Genomic DNA, 24,116 nt, shown 5'->3' with positions numbered 1-24,116 from the left:
TTATTGAGGTTTGTACAGGGGGTGGGGGGAAAGGGGGTAAGGCAAGGCTGTAGGTGCCACTGCCAAGACCAAAGCTACAGCCCACCTCCCTCCCGACAGGACTCAGCCCCCTTCAATACCCTCCCCCAGGCAGAACAAACTCCCCATGGAGCCACCTTGCAGCGGGCCCTGAAGACTGACACACACAGGCCACCCTGGATGGGGACAGTTATTGCAGCGCGAAGAAAAGGCCGGCCCTCTCAAACTGAGGAGAATCCAGCTCAGGCCCCGCGGCCACTGGCAACCCAGCACGAGGTGCCCTCCCTTACAGGAAGGGCCCAGACTGTTGTGGGCTCCATCGGTCACCCCAACCCCTTAACTATCACTGATCGACCCAGCAGGAGGCCAGGCCGGGGAACACTGAAGCTACTGCCCTCCACCAGCCCCTCTTTCCTAAGAACAGCCCAATGGGGAGGTGCCGAACGGCAGCAGGTGGCATAGGCTGGGGGCCACTCCTGGAAACGTTCTGAATGGGAGGGGGGGTGGTCTAACCCCAGAGGGGCAGCGCCACAGTAGACACTCACCGAGAAGAGGCTCAAAGAAGGCCACTCACCATGTGCAAAGGGCTTTAAGAACCACAGATGCTGGCCATGCCCTCCAGAAAGAGCAGGGGCCTTCCCCTGTTTGGGGCCATCCCCAATTCTCATCCAACACTATGGAGGAGGTTATGACTAAGCCAAGTGCTTTAAGCAGGGACTCCCACACCTCAGAGGATCCCCTGGCCGAGGTCACTCCTCCTGGCATCTCACTCAATAGACATATCCAGGGCCAGCCTGACTGCAAAGGAGAGAGCAGGAACCCTCATCAGACATCTGCAGCTTTGACCATCATCAGGGTGATCTTAACTCACTGAACAGGAAAGACCAACTCTCCCCTGTCGCTCCAGGCGGCCACCAGCGGGCAGGCCAGGACCACCGCTCCCTCTCACTTTTTGTGTCCATGCGCAGAATTAATTTTGTTTTGTGCACCACTTCCTGTGGGGGGACCGGGACTGAGGGGTCTGGAGTGGGGGGGGGGGGGGGCTCAGGGCTGGGGCAGAGGGTTGGGGGTACAGGGCTCTGGCTAGGGGTGTATGAGGGGGCTCAGGGCTGGGGCAGAGGGTTGGGTGCAGGGGGTGAGGGCTCAGCCTAGGGGTGAAGGCTTTAGGGTGGGGCCGGGAATGAGGGGTTTGGTGTGCAGGAAGGGGCTCAGGGCTAGAGCCAGGGATGAGAGGTTTGGGTGCAGGCTGTCCTGGGGAAAGAGGATTCCCCACTCCCCTCACCGCAGCAGCTCGGGGCCAGGGGACAGGCTCCTCTCCCCAGTGGCAGCTCTGGTGGGGCTGGTGGGCAGGGGGGGCGGCTCCTCTCCCTGGCAGCTCCAGTGGGCCTGGGCCAGGGTTCCTCTCCTCTGGCGGAGGCAAGTCCAGGGCAGGTCCACGCTGGGGCCTGCAGGGAGGGGCACCTCTCCCCGCCGTGGCACGTCTGCGCTGGGGGAAAGAGATGTCTCCCCGCCGCAGCCCTGAGCCCCTGCGCGGGGCTTAACAGGCAGCTCGCAGCAGAGACGGAACTGAAGCCAGGATGCCTCAGCCTCTCAACACTGCTCTGGCAACAGGTCAGAGGGGCTGCTACAGCAGGAACAGCCGGTGCTCGGCGGGTTTTCCATCTTCCAGGGGTTGTAGACATCAGGTAATCCCCACAACTCCTCAGAAAGGCACTGTTATCCCCAACGGTTCAGAAAGGGAAACTGAGGCACACTAAGAGGCCTGCCCACAGCCAGCCATGTAGGTGGGATTAAAATTCAGAGGTTCCTGGCTCCTCACCCCAAATCTATACCAGTGTGAGGGAACTGCTGCCCCCACAACATCGCCCCCCTCTGGAAGCAAGAGACGGGTGATCAAAGGCAGATCTCCTGGATTGCAGTACAGGGACCTAGCACCAGCTTCTCAGCAAGTGGCCTGTCAAATAACTTCCTCAAGGGAAGGGGGAAGGCTAAATACTTCAAGTGGAGGGAACAATTTCCCACTAGATCCCAACTAACCTAGGACCTGGGGCCCAACTGATCTTTGCCATCTCTAACCTGCCCCATCTCTTTCTGGAGCAGGGGTTCTCACAACAAATGCTCTGCGGGCCTCCAAGTGCAGCTACGATCGCTCTTGCTGGTGGCCACTCTGACAATTTTTCCTAATACACTTAATTAACTTTAGGAAAAACATGAACATACACACGTCCCAGTCGTCGTACATTTACGATGGGTTCCCCCCCCCCCCCCCTTCTTCTTCAGACTCACTAATAAAAATAATGCAGAGCTGCCTCTATCCTTTACTGGAGCTGAACACAATAAACCACTGATAAGGTGCTTGGCGCTTTCTTTTCTTTCTTGTTGTTGGGTCTTTGCTTTTTTGGTAAAAGGTGGATGTCGGTACAACAATTTGGAACCACATTTAAAAATGCTTTTACATAATAAACGTCCAAATAATAATGAAAAAAAATCTGAAAGTGTGTCCAAAATTTCTCTTTCACGGATCATCCCCCCCCCCAAATCAACCCAATCTAGCACTAATAATAGTAACAAACGATCCTGTTATATTATGCTTTACCAATATAGGGTGATAAACCCCAGAACTTTAATTTCATTAACACAGCCATTGTGTGGATCAGACTACCTGCAAAAGTTCAGGAGCTCTTGGAATGGAAAGTCTGCAGGATCTCGGGTCTCCTGTGAAACTAGAAGGGAAGCTTCCAGATTAGCATCAGTGAGGTCGTTTTGGTACTTGCTCTTCAGACAATGGAGTGCACTAAATGCCCTCTCACACAGCACAGTACTTGAAAACAGGGACAAGAAAAGCAAAGCAACTTTAGCTAGAGGCTTGTAGGTGTCCTCAGACAGGTACACTTTGATCCAGAACTGCTGCACTGTAACACCGGGCTGACTGAAGTAGGTTTTCATTCTTGCATTATTACGCATGTGCACCATGAGATACTGGAGATTCCTTAAATCCAAAGAGGCAAAGGAAGCTAATCTGTCTTGCAAGGCTGTTAGTTTGTCTGCAGCCAAAAACCCCGAAACAGAATTGCTGAATAGGTCCGTCACAAAAGTGTACTGATGGAAAAAGTTTCCCTCACTGAAACAATTTTCAAGACCTTCCAAGATGATACGCAGGTATTTGGTTACAGCTAAGCCGACCTTTCGCTGCACGCTCTCATCCTGACAGCTGAGAAACCCACTAAGCTCAGAAAAAACGGAAAAGTCCCGTTTCTCTTGTAGCTGCTGGACGATGTCAGTGATGGTCATTCGGAATGTATGAATTACTTCAATGCGGTCAAATATTGTTAGCTGAGGTACCTGAAGCTCCAGGTTCAAGGAAGCAAGCTTTGGTAAAAACTCTTTCAAAAAGAGCAAACAACCATGTACTCCTGGATCTTGAAGCTTTTGGGACAGTTGCGGCGAAACTGTGTTCAAAACCTCAATGAGCTCTCCCCGGAGCTCAAACAGCCACTGTACATTGTCATTCAAACTAAGCCAATGGACCAGGTTGTAATTCAGCAGCACCTTGTGCGTCTCAGAGCCCGTTTCACACAACGTTGCGAATCTCTCTTTATGGACACGGCTGATGTTCACAGCACTGATACACTTTTCCACTACGGATTCAACCTCATCCATACTTTCCATTGAAGCCTTGCTGGCAAGTACTTCTTGGTGGGCAAACCAGGGAAACAGAAAAAGTTTCTGAGGGCAGCTTTCTTGGAAGTAGTTCAACACCCCTGCTTGAGCACCTTGCATAACTGCTGCCACGTCAGCTGCCAAGCCGCACAGATTGTCGAAGCTAACCCGGCACTCCTGCATTCTCCCCTGAACACACTGAAAAACCTGTTTGCCAGTTGGCCTATCAGTGAGGCTCACCTGACATAAAACGCCTTCGGTAAAACAACAGCGAGCACAGTCAAAAAAGCGAACGCATAAGATTATCTTGAGATTCTTCACGACGTCAGGGGTCTCAACCAAGCACAGGCTGTAGAAAGGGCTCACTGCGACTTTCGCAGCTATTTCGTTTTGTAGAAAGTTCGCTAGATCTCTTGTGCTTCTCTGTAACATGTCGTTGCTCAGTTGTAGCTCTCTGAAAAGCGTATTTTCTGGTTGAACGGCCAGAACAACTTTCTTCACGAGTTCTCCGTTGTCGAAAGATTTCCTTGCTTGCCCCAAAAGCAGTGTCACTTTAAAAGTAGCCACGCATATCTGATCCACTTTCTTCAGAAAATCTCTGGGCCGTCGCTGTTGTCTTTCGAGCTCGGTTTTTGCATCATTTAACAGCTTGCGCCTCTGAAACTCACCACGATAATTCTGTTCAACTTCGCCTGCATGAGTGTTATAGTGACGTTGCATCGCGTATATTTTAATTTGATGAATTTCTCTCTTACAAACAGCACACACTGCAACTTGCTCAGAAACGGAATTGGATGGCTTCAGAAACACAAGAAACCGTGTTTCCCACTGCGCCTGAAATTTTCGATTTTCTTCCTTCCATGTTCTGCTTTTCTTAGCAGCAGGTTGCGCCTCTGGGACCATCTCTGCATCACATTCAGGGGCATTTTCTGGCACTGATTGTTTGAAAACCTTCCTGATATCCATTTGCATTTTTAACTCTTTCGCCATTTGCCACAAACAACCTCAACCTACCCAAACACCTCGCAGTGATCTTGCCGACGAGGACGCTGGCCAATAGCTGCTTATGGAGCTACAGTAGTGCGAGAGTTAACATAGTGATTAGCCAATGAATATGCTTTGTGACTTGAAAGAAAACCACCCCATTTAGTTCAGCGCTCCCTGCACTGTACTGCAATATTTAGAAGGGCATGAGTGTACTTTATGGCATTCACAAGGCAACTTTAATACTTAACATCTCAGTGATTGTTGGGGCTCTTTGGAGGCTGTCATGGCTGCAAAAAAATCCACTGGTGGCCACATTTGAGAAATGGTGTTTTAGAGGATCCTTTCACAAGGAGCCATCATCTAAGGGTTATAACTCCATCAGACAGACTCAATCCGCAGCTTTACAAGCACTCTAAAGAATATCACCCCCCCTTTGCTTTAGGATCTCCACGCTCCTGTGCGCCGGCCTAGGAGTGTCTGAAATTTCTATAACCTCACTCCGAAGTGGGAGCAGAACAAGGCCTCAAACCATCTCAGGTCTGCTCTTGCAAGCTCTCCAGGAATGAGCAGGGTCACAAGGCAGACCCAGCCATGCTGGAAGGCTTGTGGGAAAGAACTTAGCTTGTCAGGCACGCAATAGATCCTCTTATTCAAGGAAAACAGCACCATTTAACAATAGAAACAGATGCCGTAGCAAGTGGCATCAGCCAGCCAGACACTCTCACAAGCGGATATATTTATTCATATGGACATTGGTACAGATCAGTGCATACATAACTAAGGCTGCAGTCTCATGATTCCTACTTCTATTGATCAACAGAGTTTATGCTGCATCATCTGAACCCCAAAGACTCAAACATGGGTGTGAATTTTATACAGGGACTACCTGCAGCACTGACATGCAGCAGCTAGTTTCCATCAGCAATACAACAGTTTGGGGGAAGAATAACTTCATTGAAATTACAAGCAAAGTTACATTGTGCCTTCCCAGAATTCCCCATGGTGGAATTTGGCCAGCACACTGGGGTTATCACGTACTCCTGAGGGGAGTGCCATAATGGAACCCGTTACTGTATTGTAACTGGTCAAAGCCTCAGATCCACATTTTATATGCAGCAAAGTATCACTCAGTCTGTGGGGCACTGTTCAAAACCAACTCAAGAGTTCTGACTGAGCTGACGCCATTCTGAGGTTTCTTTTGGACATCTCCCGTCCAGCTACAGTCCAACCCAGCTATGCTTAACTTGTAAGATGCAGAGATCAGACTTTGACAGTCTGGCCAAAGACAATGTGCTGAATAGAAATGCCAGCACCAAACACAATGGCTGGATTTTAGGCCTACTCCTTGCATGGCCTTGCCCTGTTTTCTGGCAGGTATCAACATGCAAGGCTCTGTTTTGTTCAGGGGAATCCAGCTCCCCCAGATGGCCCCATCTCTGCTCATCAAGCTCCAAGGGTTTCTTTTTGTTTTTTTAAAGTGGGTGTTGGGTTTGGGACACTCTGGTTTCTCCAAGGCAGGTCTGGGAACAGGGTTGGGGTGTGGAGAAGAACAGACATTTCAGCCCAGAACTATTCTGGTTTTTAGCTTACCTAGTAATTCCACTTTCCATAGCATGAGCACTTCCATGTGACCAGCACAGAGACAGGGAAGCCACAAGCTGCAGGCAGGAAGACAAGATATGGTAACACCGGAAATGCAGCTTTAGAAATGGAAATGTATTAAGTGTGAATGTGGAGCAAAAAATAACCAGCGCAAGGTCCATCCTGTGAATCCTAACACAATAACCCAGAATGAAAGGGTTATTGAGACTAAAGGAGGGCTTAGAACAGGTTTTGCTATGGAATAAACATTGCTCATGCCTCACGGCTTTTCATACAACTTATGCTCACAGATCCTTAATGGGTGGGGAAGAAACCGGGAAGCCAGGTTAAGGGCTTGTTTTGCATATTTTAGGCACAGGTAGTCAATAGGTGGACCACAGGTCAAATCTGGACCGCCAGACACTTTTGAACAGACCCAAAAATATTTCTATTTACTGGTGGTGGTGTGTAGTTGCTGTTGGGATTGTTTCGTTGTTTATTACTTTCCTCTGGAGTCTAGACCTTGACCAAGAATTTTGGACCTTGGCAAAAATAATTAGCTACCCCTGTTTTAGGCTCTGTGTGGTTCTGCCTTGATGCGATTTGGACTCCTGATTCAGCCTGTCTGAAATTTCTATAACCTCACTCTGAAAAGGAGCAGAGCGAGGCCTCAAACCATCTCAGGGCTGCTCTCGCAAGCACTACAGGAATGAACAGGGTCACCACAGACCCAGCCATGCTGGAAGGCTTGCTCACGTGGGGCAGTCAAAGGAACTGGGGAAGACTGATCTGGGAGGTTTAATGTCTTTGATGCAGTTCAAACCCACAGAAATTTTTACCTTTCTAGCTCAGCAGCATTGTGCACTCCTCAGGCCCAGCCACTCTAACCACAGACCGGAGATCATTTCTACAGGCAAGAAAATGAGAAGGGAAAAAAACCAATCAGATTATTTAGCGGAAGACGATGGAGAATCTACTTAACCAGGCAGGTCAGTCATAGGATGCTTCTGGGATATTTATACCCATGTCATCTCAAAGTGTTTTATAAGCCACACATGCCTCACTCACTCCTAAGGCAGGCAGCCACCCTAAAGCGAGTGAGACTATGGAACAGGCAACAGTAGAATCAGAGCTGTTACCAGGAGAGGGTTACTTCTGTGGCACTGTCTGAAGGAGGCACACATTAACCTGCACAGAGATCAGCTGATCTGCCTGGAGAGTAGGGAGCGGAACCCGCTCTGCTGGGATTTGCACGGTAACAGCTGAAGTCTGATGCTTAGAACATGATCCCACCCCTTGAGGACATGCCAAGCGGTCAAAGCCTCAGATCCACATTTTATATGCTGCAAAGCATCATTCTGCAGCACTGTTTAAAACCAACTCAAGAGTTCTGACTGAGCGGACACCATTCTGGGGTTTCTTTTGGACATCTCCCATCCAGCCACAGTCCAACCCAGCCATGTTAACTTGTAAGATGCAGAGATCAGACTTTGACAGCCTGGCCAAAGACAACGTGCTGAACAGAAATACCAGCACCAAACGACAGCTGGATTTTAGGCCTACTCCTTGCATGGCCTTGCCCTTTTTTTCTGGCAGGTATCAACATGCAAGGCTCTGTTTTGTTCAGGGGAGTACAGCTCCATCTCTGCTCATCAAGCTCCAAGGGTTTGTTTAGGTTCTTTTAAAGTGGGTGTTGCATTTGCGACACTCTGGTTTCTCCAAGACAGGTCTGGGAGTGGGGGTGAGGAGAGAAGATCAGACATTTCAGCCCAGAACTATTCTGGTTTTTAGCTTACCTACCAATTCCACTTTCCAAAGCATGAGCAGTTCCATGTGACCAGCGCAGAGACAGGAAAGCCACAAGCTGCAGGCAGGAAGACAAGATGGGGTAACACTGTAAATGCAACTTTAGACATGGAAATTTATTATATGTTATTGTGGAGCAAAAAATTACGAGTGCAAGAATCTGTCCTACAAATCCTCACACAATAATCCAGATTGAAAGGGGCTGCAGGAGAGTAAAGGAGGGCACAGAACAGGTTTTGCTATGGAATGTTGGGAATCATTAAGAAAAGGACAGATAATAAGACAGAAAATATCAAACTACTGCTTTATAAATCCATGGCATGCCCACACCTGGAATACTGCGTGCTGACGCGGTTCCCCCATCTCAAACAAGTTATAGTGGACTCGGAAAAGGTCCAGAAAAGGGCAACAAAAATGATTAGGGGTCTGGAACGGCTGCCTTATGAGGAGAGATTAATAAAACTGGGACTTTTCAGCTTGGAAAAGAGACGACTAAGGGGGGATATGATAGAGGTCTATAAAATCATGACTGGTGTGAAGAAAGTAAAGAAGGAAGTGTTATTTACTTCTTCCCATACCACAAGAACTGGGGGCCACTGAATGAAATTAATAGGCAGCAGGTTTAAAACAAACAAAAGGAAGTATTTCTTCATACAACGCACAGTCAACCCATGGAACTCTTTGCCAGAGGATGTAGTGAAGGGTAAGACTATAACAGGGTTCAGAAAAGTATCAGAGGGGTACTTGTGTTAGTCTGTATCCACAAAAACAATGAGGAGTCCGGTGGCACCTCAAAGACTAACAGATTTCTTTGGGCATAAGCTTTTGTGGGTAAACCCCCCCCACTTCTTCAGATGCATGGAGTGAAAATTACAGATACAGGCATAAATATACTGGCACATGAAGAGAATGGAGTTATGTTGACAAGGTCAGTTCAGTCAGGGTGGATGTGGTAGACTGAATTGGCCTTGTCAACACTGGTTCTCAGTTTGTAAGGTAACTCCCTTCTCTGACCTAAATATGACCATCCTTATGCAATAAACTTTGTTCATGCCTCATGGCTTTTCACACTACTTATGCTCACAGATCACCAGTTGGGGCAGACACTGGGAGGCCAGGTTAAGAGCTGGTCATGTATGTTTTAGGCTCTGTGTGGTTCTGCCTTCATGCGATTTGGCTTCCTGATTCGGCCTGTCTGAAATTTCTATAACCTCACTCTGAAAAAGAGCAGAGCGAGGCCTCAAACCATCTCAGGCTGCTCTCGCAAGCACTACAGGAATGAACAGGGTCACCACAGACCCAGCCATGCTGGAAGGCTTGCTCACGTGGGGCAGTCAAAGGAACTGGGGAAGACTGATCTGGGAGGTTTAATGTCTTTGATGCAGTTCAAACCCACAGAAATTTTTACCTTTCTAGCTCAGCAGCATTGTGCACTCCTCAGACCCAGCCACTCCAACCACAGACTGGAGATCATTTCTACAGGCAAGAAAATGAGAAAAGAAAACAAATCAGATTATTTAGCGGAAGCTGATGGAAAATCTACTTAACCAGGCAGGTTTCAGAGTAGCAACCGTGTTAGTCTGTATTCGCAAAAAGAAAAGGAGTACTTGTGGCACCTTAGAGACTAACAAATTTATTTCAGCATAAGCTTTCGTGAGCTACAGCATCCGATTCAGCTGCAGCTGAATGAATCCGATGAAGCGAGCTGTAGCTCACGAAAGCTTATGCTGAAATAAATTTGTTAGTCTCTAAGGTGCCACAAGTACTCCTTTTCTTTTAACCAGGCAGGTCGGTCATAGGATGCTTCTGAGATATTTATACCCATGTCGACTCAAAGTGTTTTACAAACCACTCATGCATCACTCACTTCTAAGGCAGGCAGCCACCCTAAAGCGAGTGAGACTATGGAGCAGGCAACAGTGGAATCAGGGCAGCCCCAGCCTGTTACCAGGAGAGGGTTAGTTCTGTGGCACTGTCTGAAGGAGGCACACATTAACCTGCACAGAGATCAACTGATCTGCCTGGAGAGTAGGGAGCGGAACCCGCTCTGCTGGGATTTGCATCGTGATCGCGGAAGCCTGATGCTTAGACCCCGATCCCCCCAGGCTGGGCGATGCCTTTGAGTGAGACTATCCCTTATACAGCAGCAAACAGGGCGTGAGGCCCATACAGCTCACCCGCCACGCTGCTCACAGCGGCTGGGGCACCGATCCCAGCCACCCGCTGCCCCAGATCCCCCCGCGGGTCCCCGTGCCCGGAGCCCCGGCACAGCAAGGCCCGTGCTGCGCAGCCCAGGGCGTGCCCACCCGGAAGGAAGGGTCAGACCCCGCGGAGACGGGCGCGCTGCCCTGCCAGGGGTACCCTCACCGGCAGCAGCACACGTGCAGCCGCCTCTCCAAGACTACAGCTCCCGACATGCACCGCGCCCCCAGGTGCAGCGACAGCAGGGCTCAGTACGGAACGTTGTCTCCTGGGACTTGTAGTCCCCATATAGCCCCGGGGGTGGAGGGCGGGTGGCACCGAATCTTCTCTCACCTCCACGTGGGGCTGAACCCCGGGCACAGCCCCCGACTTGCCCACCACCAACGCAGCACAGCGGGCGGCCCCAGCCTGCGCCCGCCCGGGGCTCCCAGGGCAGCGCAGGCCCCAGATGGAGGCGGATTAGAAACTCACCAGGGCCGCCGCCGCGACGCTCGACCTCAGCCGCCATGTCTTCTGCGTCTGCGCACTAGTCTCCCCGGCGCGTGTGTCGGGTCATCAGCGCGTCCCTTCCCCAACTCCGCCCCCCCCGACTTCCTTTGCGGGGCGATGGTGTCACCTAGCGGCAGGGAGGAGGTAGGGCTCGGGCAAGCAGCGAGGCACATAATTGATGTACCTAGTAGACTGGGAGTGGCTGGGTCACTACAAAAAAAAAATTTCCCTCTGTTGATACTCACCCCTTCTTGTCAGCTGCTGGGAATTGGCCTCGTTAGCACTGACCTCATTAGCACACAGTGGTAAAGTTAGGCACCTGACCTGTGCAACTTTTTGCAGGTTCATAGCTGAAGCCTATAGGGTGGCTTGGGTTAAGAAAGAACTAGAAGTTAGGTTTTGAGGTCTAAGTTAGCCCAAGCATACAGGGGTATGCGAAACTGAAGTTGCTAGTGTGAGAAAAGTTAAAAATAAATTGGGGACAGAGTGTTATGGGAAAGTAAGAGTTAGCAAAGCCATGACCCAGGGTTATGTTACCATTTTGTTTTGGTTATAACTGAGTTAAACAAGGTTTTTAATCAGTATTTTTGAGAATTGTGAATGTTTTATTAAAATATCTATATTGATAGTATGGGAAGGACATTGGTGCAGATGTTAATTTAAATAATGTGTAATGTAAAGAGCCAATAAGAAGGTGGCAGAAATATAATGATGGTAAAGGGCAGTTTAATGTTAATTAATATTATACTAGAGTATAAAAGGAGTAGTTTTGCTAAATTTCAGGAGAGCTTCAATGAACATGCACAGGATATTGTTAGGTTCCTGGATATGGCTGTACATCATTTTGTTGTCAGTGGACTGATCACCCATTGATTCACCATTTCATCTTTGAGTGTGAGTATAATCATAGTACTGTGTAAGTAGTAATTGCATGCTTGCTTAATTAATTATTTTTCTTTTTTATAAACTTTGATTGTATCATTCAAAGTGTCGCCTGGTGGTCCTCTATTAAATAAATGTTCTGTAACCAAACTAGAAGCTTAAACCTGAAAACTGTTAGGTTTTATTACACTCTTATCTTTATCAACTTAATCCAGCATTTCAATGTACAGGTTACAAGTGGTCTACAAACCACCTAAGATAGCAAACAGCTACAAAGCTCTGTTTTTTGCCCCTTATACAATATTGCCAAACTTAAGTGAACAAAAATCATGACACTGGTTTGCAAATCGTGAGAGTGGCTTAAAAATCATGATTTTTTTAACAATGAGGTGTCTTTGGTTTTTTGAGCTTTCAGGGTTCGTAGTGGCAAGCTTTTATCTGCTAGACTTTTAAAAACAAAAGCTGAAATTCTCCCATAATCACATGCCATCGAATATCGTAAGACTTGTGATCAAAGTGTGCAAATTGGCAACAGTTCCTATGTGGCTTTGGCTTGGACAGTTGCTGGGCCATGCAACCCATCACATTTACGGAAGGCAAAGGGCAGTACTCCTGTAAACTAACTACCCGGGGTCACAGGGTGGCTGGCCCTGTAACGGGAGCTGGGCCCAGCCTCACCTTGAGAGACAAACTGCCTCTCAGCTGAGACTGAGATCAGTGAGAGAGCAGGTGATTCTAAAAGCCAGCAAGTGGCTCAGTTGGACAAAGAGATGCAAGGAGGGGGAAGGCCCCTGCAGGAGACCATGGACCAGGGAGGATGTGGGGATGTAGACAGCTGGAGCAGGGTGATTCAGGTGAGCAGCCAGTAGAGTAGCTGCCTGTAGGGAATTAATTTGCAAACTGGATACAATTAACTTAGGCTTGAATAAAGACTGGGAATGGATGTGTCACTACACAAAGTAAAACTATTTCTCCTTGTTTATTTCCCCTCCTACTGTTCTGGTAAAGTGCTGGAAATGGCCCACCTTGATTATCACTACGAAAGGTCCGTCCCCTCCTGCTGGTAATAGCTCACCTTAAGTGATCACTCTCTCGTTAACAGTGTGTATGGTAACACCCATTGTTTCATGTTCTTTGTGTATATAAATCTCCCCACTGTATTTCCCACTGCATGCATCTGATGAAGTGAGCTGTAGCTCATGAAAGCTTATGCTCAAATAAATTGGTTAGTCTCTGAGGTGCCACAAGTCTTCCTGTTCTTTTTTAGAGATCCTTGGGGCAGGGATGCAAGGGGGGTACTAATGGGCTGCGCTAGTTTTCTGGGGTAGGCATAAAGCTGATGTGCTGAGCCAAGGGCCTGGCTCAGACTCTGGGTTGGTGTTGCTCTGGGCTAGGCCGGTGACCCACGCCCTGCTCTCTGGCTCCAGGCCACTGCACCAGCCCGCAGAGCTGAGCCTGCTCCTCGCGCCCCTGTGGCTTTTCCCAGCCCCCTGGATTCTGCCAGGCCGGGCTAAGGGGCTGCAGTCAGGGGGCCACTGAGGCAGCAGCTTGGGGGGGGCTGGATGGGAGTCAGGGGAGAAGGGCCCAGCCCCCAGGTGGGGGGAGGAGTGAAGGGCTACGCTGGGCATGGAGGGGGCAGGGCAGGGGTGTGTGTGTGTGTGTGTGTTGGGGGGGTGTCAGCCGCCCCTGTGGGGGCGGGGAGGAGTGAGGAAATAGCGCATGCGCATCTCTGTTGACTCCCTCCCGCTCGACGCTCCGCACATGCGCTGTCCCCCCCCCTTCCTTTCTGGGAGGACTGACGTCAGCCCTCCGGCCGCAGGGAGGGGAGCGCCGGCCCCGCGCTGAGCACGCCGGGAAGCCGACGCCCAAGATGGCGGCAGGATTGAAAAGTTGTTGCCGCGGCTGCTGAGTCGGCGGCAGCGGCCGGGGCCGGCGGGAGGGAGCGCGGCTGGCGGGGCGCGGGCCGGCCATGGCCGCCCGGTGAGGGGGCGCTCGGCCGGCCGCCGACGGGGCGGGGATGCCCCCGGGGGGCCGCGGCCGCAGGAGGCAGCAGGAGCCCGGGGCCGCCCCCGCCCCCCGCCTGAGACATGGAGGATGAGGGCAAGAAGGGCAAGAAGGTGAGAGCGGGGCCGGGCCGCGACCCTCCCCCAGGCCGCTCTAGCCCCCCGTCCCGGGCCGCGTCCCCTGCCCCCCGGGGGCTGTGCCCAGGTCCGGAGCCCCCAGGCTGCGCTGACGCTTCCTCCTGGGCTGTGGCTGGACCCCACCCCGGTCCCCGGGCTGCTGGACCCGCCCTGGCCCTGCCGCCGCCCCTGGCTTGCCAGGCCCCGGCCCCTCCATTCTGGGCTGCGCGGACACTGCTGCCCCTCCCCCTAAGCTGTGATCTCCTCCACGGCCCCCCCGCCCCGGTGGCTCTGACTCGGCCGCCCTCTGCCCCATGGCGGCTGTATTCCCTCCTCTCCCCAGCCTTCTCCACGCCGGCGCCGCTGAACCCTGGCGCTGCCCTCCCGTATTTCGGGTCTGCTAACCCTCCCCTGACGCTGCCCAACGTTATCCCAAGGCTGCTGTATCCTCCCTCTCCCCAGCCTGAGGCTGCCCCCCCCCCCCGCCCCTAGTGTTGCTAAACCCTTTCCCCCCCCCCCGCCCTGCTCCTGTACCTTTCCCCTCCCCATCACTGCCCCTGAGGCAGCAGGGATTAGTGCCTCTTGTGGAGGGTGCACTTCCTTTCTCTCTCTCTCTTTCTCCCCCTTAGTCTCTCCAGGCTGGTGTCCCCCCCCCCCCCACCCTCCAGTGCACGAAGCCTATTTCTCGCTGCCCTCATATGCCCCAGGCTGCTCTCAAGCCTGATCTGGCCTTGGCCAGGCTTGCTCCACGGCTGCACTCCCAGCTGGGGCCCTATGAATGACCCACTGGTGGGGATGAGTGACCTAAAGCCCCCCAAACCTGTTCTTGCAAAATGGAAAGAGCTAAAAATCTTCCTTAAAATGAACCTTGCTTGTGGGAGTCTGTCTCCCAGGTGAATGGGACTTGGACAGATGCTTGGACACAACAAAGCAACAAGTGGATGCATAGCAAAATCACAGCTAAGAGCTGTCACATGCCTGCAGTGGAAGTAATCTGTGATGGTACAGGAGACTGCATGGGGACCCTTACCTGTTTAGATTACAATACCTTATATGTGGCTGAAACGCCATGTGAATGTTGCACCTTTCTAGTGGGGGGTGTGTGTGGTGGTTTTTTTTTCTTTCCCTGTGAAGTGCCTTATGCTCTTGAGACTGGTACTTCCCAGGAGTATGGTGCTAGCTAACACTTGCAACTAATAATTTTCCTAATTGGGTTTAATGAAAGAGCTGGAAACTGTGCCACTATTCTTGCAAGTCTGTATGTTTGAGTTAATGAGGTAGATTGACCTAATTATTGTAAATACCCGATTCAGCATTTTCGTAAAACCATGACTGCTCATAGAGGTGTGTGCCTTGTCTATGTAGTAGTTTTAGAAGGGTCTTCTTTAGAATACAGCGTTAGATTTGTACTATGACTTCCATTTTTCATCGTCTCTCTAGATAAACTCTAGACTCAGACTTGCAGTTCAGTTTCAGAAAAGACATGGTTTTCTTTCTTTGTGTGGCTATAGTGCTAGTGAAAGGTGCCAACTTGACAGCCCTGGAGACTGCAGTTGTCTAGACCAAGTACAGCAGCAGTACAAGTCTCTCCACACTGCTTCACCAATGTCACCAAACACCTAGAGACCACTTCTAAGGGTCAGAGGATAGCTTAGTCTTTGTGCCTTTTTGCTGAAACTGCCAACAGGACAGTCAATTAATGCCAAGGTGTCTTAAAACTGTATAATCCTACAAGAGCACTGTACTTCATCTGTGTTGTAACCTGTTACTGTAACTCCCCATGCCTTTAAAAAAAAAAAAAACAGGGAAAAAAAACTAAGGGTGTAACTCCCACAAAGGTAGGGTGGCTGTTTAAATGGTGAACTTAAGCAAACCTAACTTAGCACTGACTTGGGATGGAAAGTCTTGGCTTTTAATGCTGTCAAATTAGCCCAGTGTTTTGGGGTGGGAGGGTGAAAGAGATCAAACTTTACTTGTATTTAGCTATGACACTCTTAGTACCTTTCCCAGACCTGAAGAAGAGCTCTGTGTAAGCTGGAACACTGGTCCAATAAAAGGTATTGCCTTACCCATCTTGTCTCCTTTAATACTAACATACGTGCTGTTCAGAGCAATAGTGAAGACCCTGTTGACCATGGCATCTAAGTGACCAGGAAGAGGGAAACAATTATGCCTCAGGCTTGTGATGTTTTCCCACAGTTATGACAAGTTATTTTGAGTGTAGATACCTGCAGTAACCATTATTTCAGAAGGTGGCAGCAGAGTTTCCCAGTGAAATATGCAGATGCTCCTCATTAGTGACCAGGGTGTTAACGTGTTTAGAAACTAACGTTTCCTGCTAGTCTGGAATTCTAAAGTCATTCCAAACTCAAATCAAGTAATATTTCACTTTACATTCTGCACTAATAGGTCATTTCATTCTGACCTAAAAGCATTTTACAAACAAACCTCATGACATCCCTGCAAAATAGAGATCTTCCTTTCAGATGGGGAAACTGAGAAACAGGTTAAGTGACTTGCCCAAGGTCCTACAGAAAGTAAGTGGCAGAGCTGGGAACAGACTCTGAGCCCTGTCTCCTATTTGTGTGCGCCTGCCACTAGATCGCTTTCCCTTCATAGTATTCTATATGTAACATTAATACTCAAAGGCTGAATATAAATTGTTTTGAGCTTTTCTCTTCCCCCCCCCCCCCCCAAAAAAAAAATAGGCTATTTACTGAAATAGTCTATTAAAGTGATGGCATAATGGCAGTCAATTGGAGCAGTATCAAAGGGTCCTACAATGTCAATCGTCACTTTTTTCCCATGCAGATTCAGGAAGAGGAACAGGCTGTAATGGAGGGGTACATGTCACTGCTGTCTTATCATGCATTTGGCAAGTGACGCAGGATTTTATGAGTGCTTCAGTTTGAGAGTCCATCCCTGGTCACCAATACAGGTCCCATAGTCGTTTGGTTTGGACAGTTCCTTGAGTACCATGTGCCAGGTGTATGAGTTTTGACTGTAATTCTTCTGGCACAAGGAGCCGGTGTGTACCTTGTAGCACACAGCCATCAAACAAAGAAAGTTCATCCCAAACTCTAAAATAGGGCAGCAAAACTGGGTCAAGGTTTTTAGAGTGACTGGGCCATCTCTTTTTCATAAATTCCTGTAGTTTTTGTTGAATTGGACACACTGAACAAGCAGCTTGAAATTTGGTTTCTTGTAACTGCAGTGAGAGCGCTTGTAATAAGTGCAACCACTACATGCTCATCCTCTGGTGGACCATCTGGTGAAGGCAAAGGCAGGCGAGAGGCAATCAGCGACCACATTCTGGTTTCCAGGCTTATATTCCAGTTCATAACTGAAAGAGAGTAGTCTTGCAGACCATTGAGCAACATGGTATCCTGCTGTTCCCAGTCCTTTCGGGGTGAGCAACATTGTCAAAGGGCTGTGGTCTGCGCACAACTTGAACGTGCGGCCCCACAGGTAAGTTCTCCTTTTTTCAGTAGCCCAGACACAAGCAGGTGCTTCTTTTTCGACTGTAGAATATTTTCTCTCAGCATTATTTAGTGTCCTTGAAGCAAATGCAACAGTCCTCTGTGTTGTCCTCATATAGTTACGTGAGCACAGCCCCAAGTCCATAATCAGAAGCATCAGTAGTTACACTTGTGGGCAATGCAGGAGTGAATAGTGTAAGTACTGGACTATGTACAATCAAGTCTTTCACCGTTTTGAAACTAGCTTGTGCATCCGTTGTCCACACTAAGGTTGAACTTCTCCATAGTAATTCCCGTAACGGTTCAATGACGGAAGCATAACTGGGAATGAATTTTGCATACCAGAAGGTAAGACCCAAGAAGGAACGTAAGGTTTGCAAATCTGTTGGAGGAGGAGTATTTGAAATCGCCAAAATATGATCTGGATCAGGTTTTAGTCCAGCCTGTGAAATTGTATGCCCCAGAAAGGAGAGGTCAGTTTGTCTAAATTTGCATTTGCACCTATTGAGCTGGAGGCCTGTTGTGCTGATGCAGTTTAGTACAGACTGCAGGTTATTGTCATGCTCCTCAGAAGTATTTCCAAACACGATAATATCATCCAGATAGCACTGAACTCCATGTTGCTTCTTCAGAATCAATTACATCATCTTTTTTGAAAGGCACTTGGGGCAGATGCGAGACTGTATGGAACATGTTTAAAACGAAATAGTCCCTCATGTGTAGTAAATGCTGTGAGGTCTCTGCTATCTTCATGCAACATAACCTGGTAGTATGCGCTCTGCAAATCAAGAGTAGAAAACATCTTTGCTCCACGGTGTTCTGCAAATACTTCTTCTATGTGAGGAAGAGGATGGCTGTCAATCACAATAGCTTTATTTGGCTCCCTTAAGTCCATACAAAGGCGAATGCCTCCACCCTTCTTCTGCGTCACTACTATAGGTGAAACCCATTCTGAGGAGTCAGATCTCTTCAATAATGTCCGTTTGAACAAGTTTTCTAAGTTCCTTTGAAACAGCTTCCCTGACTGAAAATGGTAAGCACCGTAACTTCTGCTCTACAGGCATCACATTATTCCACATTTTAACTTTATGCAGAAACCCATAAGCACAGCTGAGTTTCTCCTCAACCTGGTGTTGGGTCCCAGCTGAAACTGGAGTGTGTACCACAAGAGTGCTTTGCTGAGGAAGATCAATTTGTCCATTTAACTATCCTGAGATTTAAAGCAGCCAATAAATCTCTGCCAAGTATAGGAGTGCCTTTGTGGACAATGTAGAACTCTGCAGTTACATAGCAATCACCAAAAGTAACTATTACTGGCAGGCGGCCATGTACTGGAATATGGTTTTTCAAATAGCACACCAAGTGAAGTTTGGGTTCAGTAAGAGGCACATCTTTAAAGTAACGCAGATAGATGGAATCGGGTAGTATAGGTACTGCTGAGCCAGTGTCCGACATTCTCTGAATAGAGTGTAGTTTGCCTGAGGGTATGGCGGAAACATTTACAGTGCACTTTATCTGTTCTGGAATATGTGCAGTAGTGATTTTTGTCCACGCTTGGCACAGTAACATCTGGTATTGTAACTGCATGCACCTGTTGATCTGGCTATTGTGACATACTTTAGCAAAATGTCCAATCTTTTTGCAATGATTGCACTGAGCTACTTTTGCCAGACATCCTGTGTAGCTTGCAAGGTGTTGTGGGGATCCACAGCGAAAGCATGCTTTTACTGTATTTTGAATTTGCTGATTTGGTGGTTTTTCATTAGTTTTCCTCTTGCAGTTGTGTGTCTGCAGGGGTAGTGAACTTTTCTGCAAAGGAGTCACAGTCCGGACTGTGCCTCCTGTATCCATGCTCATTATTTTGGCTTCGGCTGTAACTGACTCAATCTGAGTAGCAATGGTTATTGCTATTTCTAGTGTAAATTGTAGTTCTAGAACTAAGTGTTCTCTTACATGAAGCATGGTTGTTTTCTCAATGAGCTGGTCTCTAATCATCTCATCTGCCATATTCCCAAAGTCACAACTTACAATCAGACTCCTCAGGGAAGCAATATACTGCATTATAGTTTCCCCTGGTTTCTGCTCACGCTGGTGAAATCTGTAGCGATTAGCTACTACGTTCACTTCTGGCACCCATTCTTTAATGCAGTGATTGCAGTCTTATATTTATCATCTGCAAGGGGAAAAGTGTAAAATATATGCTGCCCTTCTGCTCCAAGGCAGTGGATTAGGAGAGTATGCTTTCTTACTTCAGAAATCTCTGTAGCAGTGATTGCAAGCAGATAAGTCTCAAACATATGGATCCAGGTAACAAAAGCAATTGGAGGCTTACCTGGGCTTTGCAGAAAGGGTGCAGGTGGGTTCAGAGGCAGAAGATCCATCCTCGTCGCCAAAATGTTGTATCAACCAGGCAAGGTACTAACAAGCTTCAACAGGGCTTTATTTTCAAAGTGGAAACCTCTTTACCAAGCTGCTGCTGCACACTCTGTAGCTCTCTCCCAGCCTCTCAACTCCTCCCCCCTCCTTCCTGTTTCCTGTCCTATCAAACTCCCAACAGCCAGTGCTCCCAATTCTAATAATTACAAGCAACATCTAAACGCCACAAATTTCTTCACTAGAGAACTTGGTTGCAACCTTCTGAACGGGGAAGGAAAAGATAGGATGAAAATGACATGATTGTGGTACAGAATAATATATGGTATTTGGAAGTTATGTCGTGCACTTGTATTTTCATAATATGTGATATTGAGAGGCATTAATTTTAAAACCAAGAAATGCAATGCATAACCACATGTGGAACTCATTACCACAAGACACTGAAGCTAAGAGTTTAAGGACTTTTTTTTTTAAATTTGCCACTTTGACTACATTAGATTTGTTTGATTGGCAAAGATTAAGCTTTTAGGAGCCACTTTGGTTAGAGAACAAAAAATACTCAACTACAAAGTGGACACTAAGGGCAGGTCTACACTTAAAATGCTGCATTGGCTCAGCTGCACCGATGCAGCTATAAAGCTTAAGTGAAGATGCTCTGACACCAATGGGGGAGAGCACTCCCATCAGCATAGCTGCCAACTCTCAGGGAGGTGGATTAACTATGTTGACAGGAGAAGCTCTCCTGTCAACATAGCACTGTCTACACGGAGTTAGGTCAGTATAACTGCAGGCAAATCTAAGCTACAAAATTTAGTTGATGTAAGCTGCAGTCTGTACGTCTGTGCAATAATTAAATTGCTTTTGCATGTCCACATCACGCTCTGTGCCAATGGTGCGCGTTTTCACCAGGAGTGCTTGCATTGATTTAACTGTCATTGTGGGATGGCTTCTGAAAGGCAGTAACAGTCGATGTAAGCAATACAGTGTCTACACTAACGCTGCATTGACCTAACTACATCGACCTAAGTGCTATGCATCTTGCAGAGCTGGAGTTAAGTCAGTGTAGTGGATGAGTTACATTGGTGGGAGCTACATTTGAGTGTACTCTTACAGAGTTAGGTCAACATAAGCTGTCTTTTTGTTGACCTAATTCAGTAGTGTAGACCATGCCTCAGTTGCTCAGAGGTGTGGATTTTTCATACCCCGAGCAGTGGAGTTATATTTTGTCTGTAGCGTCGACCAGATCTAAGGCAGCTGAAACTTGTGTGCAATCTCTGTATGAAGTGTTGTAGCTGTGTTGTCCTAGGATATTAGGAAGACAAAGTGGGTGAGGTAATATCTTTCATTGGACCAACTTCTTTTGGTGAGAGAGACAAGCTTTTGAGCTTACACAGAGCTCTTTTTCAGGTCTGGGAAATGTACTGTGTCACACAAGGTAGAACAGATTGTTTAGCGTAAGTAGTTAACATGCATTTCAAGGGACCAATGAAGTTGAAGTAGCCCATTATTACCTCTCCAGTCATGGGTGGAAAGCTGAGGGAGTTTAAGTGGGTTATAGATTGTTGTAATAAACCATAAATCCAGGGTCTCCATTCAGTCCATGACTTCCAGTATCTAGCAAAATTATGAATTTAATCTCCCAGGCTCATCTTTAGAAGGTGTTGTGAATGTTTCCTTTTGAGGATGAGGACTGAGAGGTTGGATATAGAGTGACCGCTTTGAGAAAAGTGTTCACCCACTAGTGATATGGTGACTTTTTTGTCTTTAATAATTTTTCTATGTGAGTTCATTTGACAGCATAGTGGTTGTCTGGTTTCACCCGCATAGTTGTTGTTGGGACACTTAGTGCACTGGATGAGGTGTACACTACATGTTGTGATAGACATGTGTAAGAGGATCTTGGAAAGGTATGTTGTGGGGGTGTTGATGACTTAGGAAGGAATAATAAAATTGCACAAATACAAAATGGGAAATGGTTGCCGAGGAAGGAATATTTCAGAAAAAGATCTGTGGATTATAGTGGATCACAAACTAAATGAGAGTCAGCAATGTAATACTGTTGCAGAAAAGTGATCATCATTCTGGGATGCATTAGCAGGAGCGTTGTAAGACAGAAGAAGAAATCTTCCACTCTGCTCAGCACTGATAAGGTCTCAACTGGAGTACAGTGTCCTGTTCTGGGCACCACATGTTAGGAAAGACAAAGGCAAATTGGAGAAAATCATTTTTGTTGCTCTCTTCTGGAGTAAAGGTCTAGAAAACATGACCTATGAGGAAGATTGAAAAAACTGACTTGTATAGTCTGGAGAAGACTGAGGGGGGACAAAAGTCTTCAAGTATGTAAAAGGTTGTTAGAGAATTGTTCTCTGTAGTCACTGAGGACAGGACAAGAAATAATCTGCTTAAATTGCAGTAAGGGAGGTTTGTTAGAAAAACTTCCTAACTCTAAGGGCAATTAAGCACCAGAAAAAATTACTTGGAGGTTGTGAAGTCTCCATCACTGGAGGTTTTTAAGAACAGGTTACACACACCTGTCAGGGCTGGTCTAGAGATAATACTTAGCCCCTTGTCTTAGTGCAGGGGACTGGACTAGATGACCTGTTTAGGTCCCTTCCAATCCTACATTTCTATGATTCTGTGCTCCAGCCCAGGGCTGAACAGGACTTTCCCTGCAATTGCAATTCCTTGCTGTTCTGGACTGTGCTGGGTCTGTGCACCAGAACTAATATCTGGGAGCCTGTCTCTCCTGTCCTCTCATTCCCCACCCCCACTGGGCCCAGTTGGCACGTAGGAGGAAACTGCCTGAATCATGTGCAGAAGGGACAAGACCTGGGGAGTTGGGGCAGGAGTAATTTGGGGCAAAGAGTTGGGAGGGGAAGGGAGAAGAGGATTAGTTGGGCAAAGAATCTGGGATTAGGAGCCAGAGAGGGAAATGGTGGATGTGGAGAGACCGAAATCCGATGGGGAGCCTGAGTGCAGGAGAGAACTGGGACTGGCTGGGCAAAGAGATTGGGACAAGAAGCTGGGGGAGGGGGAAATGCAGAGGCTATTTGATGGAGTTGGGCGGGGAGTGAGAGAACTGCCTGAGAACTGAGGAATGGGGAGACTGGGAGTCTAGGACTGGATGGACAAAGAGTGGGGCAAGAAGCCTGAAGAATGGAGACTGGGACTGGCTAGGTGAGGGGATTGAGATGAGGAGCCATGGGTGGGGAAGAGGTGGTACAGATTTGCGGGGAAATGGGCAAAAGAATGTGTGTCCACTAAAGCAAGCACACTCCCCTCCAGAGCTTGGATTGGAACCCAAGAGTCCTGAGTTTCACCATTCCTCTGCTGTCAGGAAATAGCTGTGAAACCCTCTCTAACCCCTGTCCACATACAGGAAGACAATCTGTTACTGCTGTCAGTCACTCCATTAGTTCAAGTGGCAGAGGACTTAGGGGTGAATCTAAATGTTCCAGCCCAGCTGATGAAGCAAGTGGGTTTCTTCCAGTTTGCTTTTTTAAAAACCGAGGAAATCACAGACAAATCTACAAGAAGGTTGCTTGTACAACCTGAATTTGGCCCCTTTGTGTGAATGCATTATACTCTCTTTAATTACATGATCAGACTTTTTCCCACCGGATCCTGGGTTCATTCGGTGCACAAACCTATTTATATCCTGGGAAGATGTGGATTTAGGCTCACCCAAACCCAAAGGCCTGCCTCCTTAACCAAGGAGAGGAACCACTAAGTCCAGAAAACAAGAGTATGTATGGGGTCAATGAATAATGAAAAAACAGGGATGGAAGTGAGACTAATAGGCTTATAAGAAAAATACTGCAGGGAGATACAGGATGAACCTGCTTTGGGAATGAATCAGGGTTGTGTAATGGAGAGAGTGTTGTCTGTAGGACTCCTGCCTCATTTGTTGCAGCAGTCAGAAGGTGTATAGCAAATGAGATGGGACTGCAGGAAGAGAGAAGATGATCTCGTGGTTAAGGCTGTTGAATGCTGCCTTGGGGAACTCAATTCTATTCCTACCTCTGCCACTGAGTTCCTATGTGATGCTGGGTATATCACTGAAATCAGACTTTTCACAGCTGGTCACTAATTAATTATTTCTCACTTTCTGGGTGCCTGAATTGATACCTGGGGGTGTGATTTGCAGAAGTGGTAAGCACTCATAGGTGCAACTGAAGTCACTGGGAGCTGTGCTTTGAACCTGCAAAGTGTTATATTACGCTAAGTACTCTGAAAAATCAGGTCTTGCGTGTCTCAAATTGGGCACCCAAAAAGCTGAAGAAGAGCTCTGTGTAGCTCAAAAACGTGTCTTTCACCAGCAGAAGTTGGTCCAATAAAAGATATTACCTCCCCCACCATGACTCCTAGTATCCTAGGACTAACACGACTACAGCAACACTGCAAACAAAAGATCACAGTATGTTAGTTGGGGGGCCTAGAAGTCTCTAGGGTATTTGCTCTGATGAAAGTGGGACTTTTGTCATATTTTTATGAATGATACGCATGGCAGAATGCA

At 47.9% G+C, this 24,116-nt stretch overlaps 2 protein-coding genes and 3 non-coding genes across 8 annotated transcripts in view; 1 reads left to right on the top strand and 4 right to left on the bottom strand.

The window, feature by feature from the left end:
• Positions 1-2,289: 2,289 nt before the first annotated feature.
• On the bottom strand, positions 2,290-10,830 carry LOC141981833 (SCAN domain-containing protein 3-like). 3 transcript variants are annotated; one of them, XM_074943468.1, is made up of 6 exons: positions 10,726-10,830; positions 9,461-9,528; positions 8,043-8,110; positions 7,086-7,153; positions 6,256-6,323; positions 2,290-4,750 (listed from the first exon to the last, which is right to left on the bottom strand). In XM_074943468.1, the coding sequence occupies exon 6, from the start codon at positions 4,666-4,668 to the stop codon at positions 2,677-2,679; it is 1,992 nt and encodes a 663-aa protein (XP_074799569.1). In that variant the 5' UTR covers positions 4,669-4,750; positions 6,256-6,323; positions 7,086-7,153; positions 8,043-8,110; positions 9,461-9,528; positions 10,726-10,830; the 3' UTR covers positions 2,290-2,676. The 3 variants fall into 3 exon arrangements, with proteins under 3 accessions (XP_074799569.1, XP_074799567.1, XP_074799568.1); XM_074943466.1 differs by having other exon boundaries at positions 8,047-8,110; XM_074943467.1 differs by lacking the exon at positions 10,726-10,830 and adding an exon at positions 10,588-10,619 and having other exon boundaries at positions 8,047-8,110.
• LOC141983586 (small nucleolar RNA SNORA9) lies at positions 5,137-5,274 on the bottom strand. Its single transcript, XR_012638424.1, has one exon. It is a non-coding gene; the product is annotated as a small nucleolar RNA SNORA9 (small nucleolar RNA).
• On the bottom strand, positions 6,866-7,000 carry LOC141983583 (small nucleolar RNA SNORA9). Its single transcript, XR_012638421.1, has one exon. It is a non-coding gene; the product is annotated as a small nucleolar RNA SNORA9 (small nucleolar RNA).
• Positions 9,242-9,375, bottom strand: LOC141983584 (small nucleolar RNA SNORA9). Its single transcript, XR_012638422.1, has one exon. It is a non-coding gene; the product is annotated as a small nucleolar RNA SNORA9 (small nucleolar RNA).
• Positions 10,831-13,659: 2,829 nt separating the features above from the next.
• The window catches only part of CCM2 (CCM2 scaffold protein), a 76,242-nt gene continuing 65,785 nt past the window's right edge, over positions 13,660-24,116 (top strand). For both annotated transcript variants that reach the window (XM_074943464.1, XM_074943465.1), the window contains exon 1: positions 13,660-13,742. In XM_074943464.1, coding sequence (XP_074799565.1) covers positions 13,713-13,742 — 30 coding nt within the window. In that variant the 5' untranslated portion in view covers positions 13,660-13,712. The remainder of the gene's footprint in view (positions 13,743-24,116) is intronic.

The sequence above is a fragment of the Natator depressus genome, chromosome 2 (assembly GCF_965152275.1).
Source record: "Natator depressus isolate rNatDep1 chromosome 2, rNatDep2.hap1, whole genome shotgun sequence".
Classification (NCBI taxonomy): domain Eukaryota; kingdom Metazoa; phylum Chordata; order Testudines; family Cheloniidae; genus Natator; species Natator depressus.
The sequence above is the reverse complement of the archived record's forward strand: the minus strand, read 5'-3'. Positions and strand labels throughout refer to the sequence as shown.

Excerpts from the sequence above, each read along its gene's own strand:
- LOC141981833 (XM_074943468.1), bottom strand. The coding sequence starts at position 4,668 with ATGGCGAAAGAGTTAAAAATGCAAATGGATATCAGGAAGGTTTTCAAA.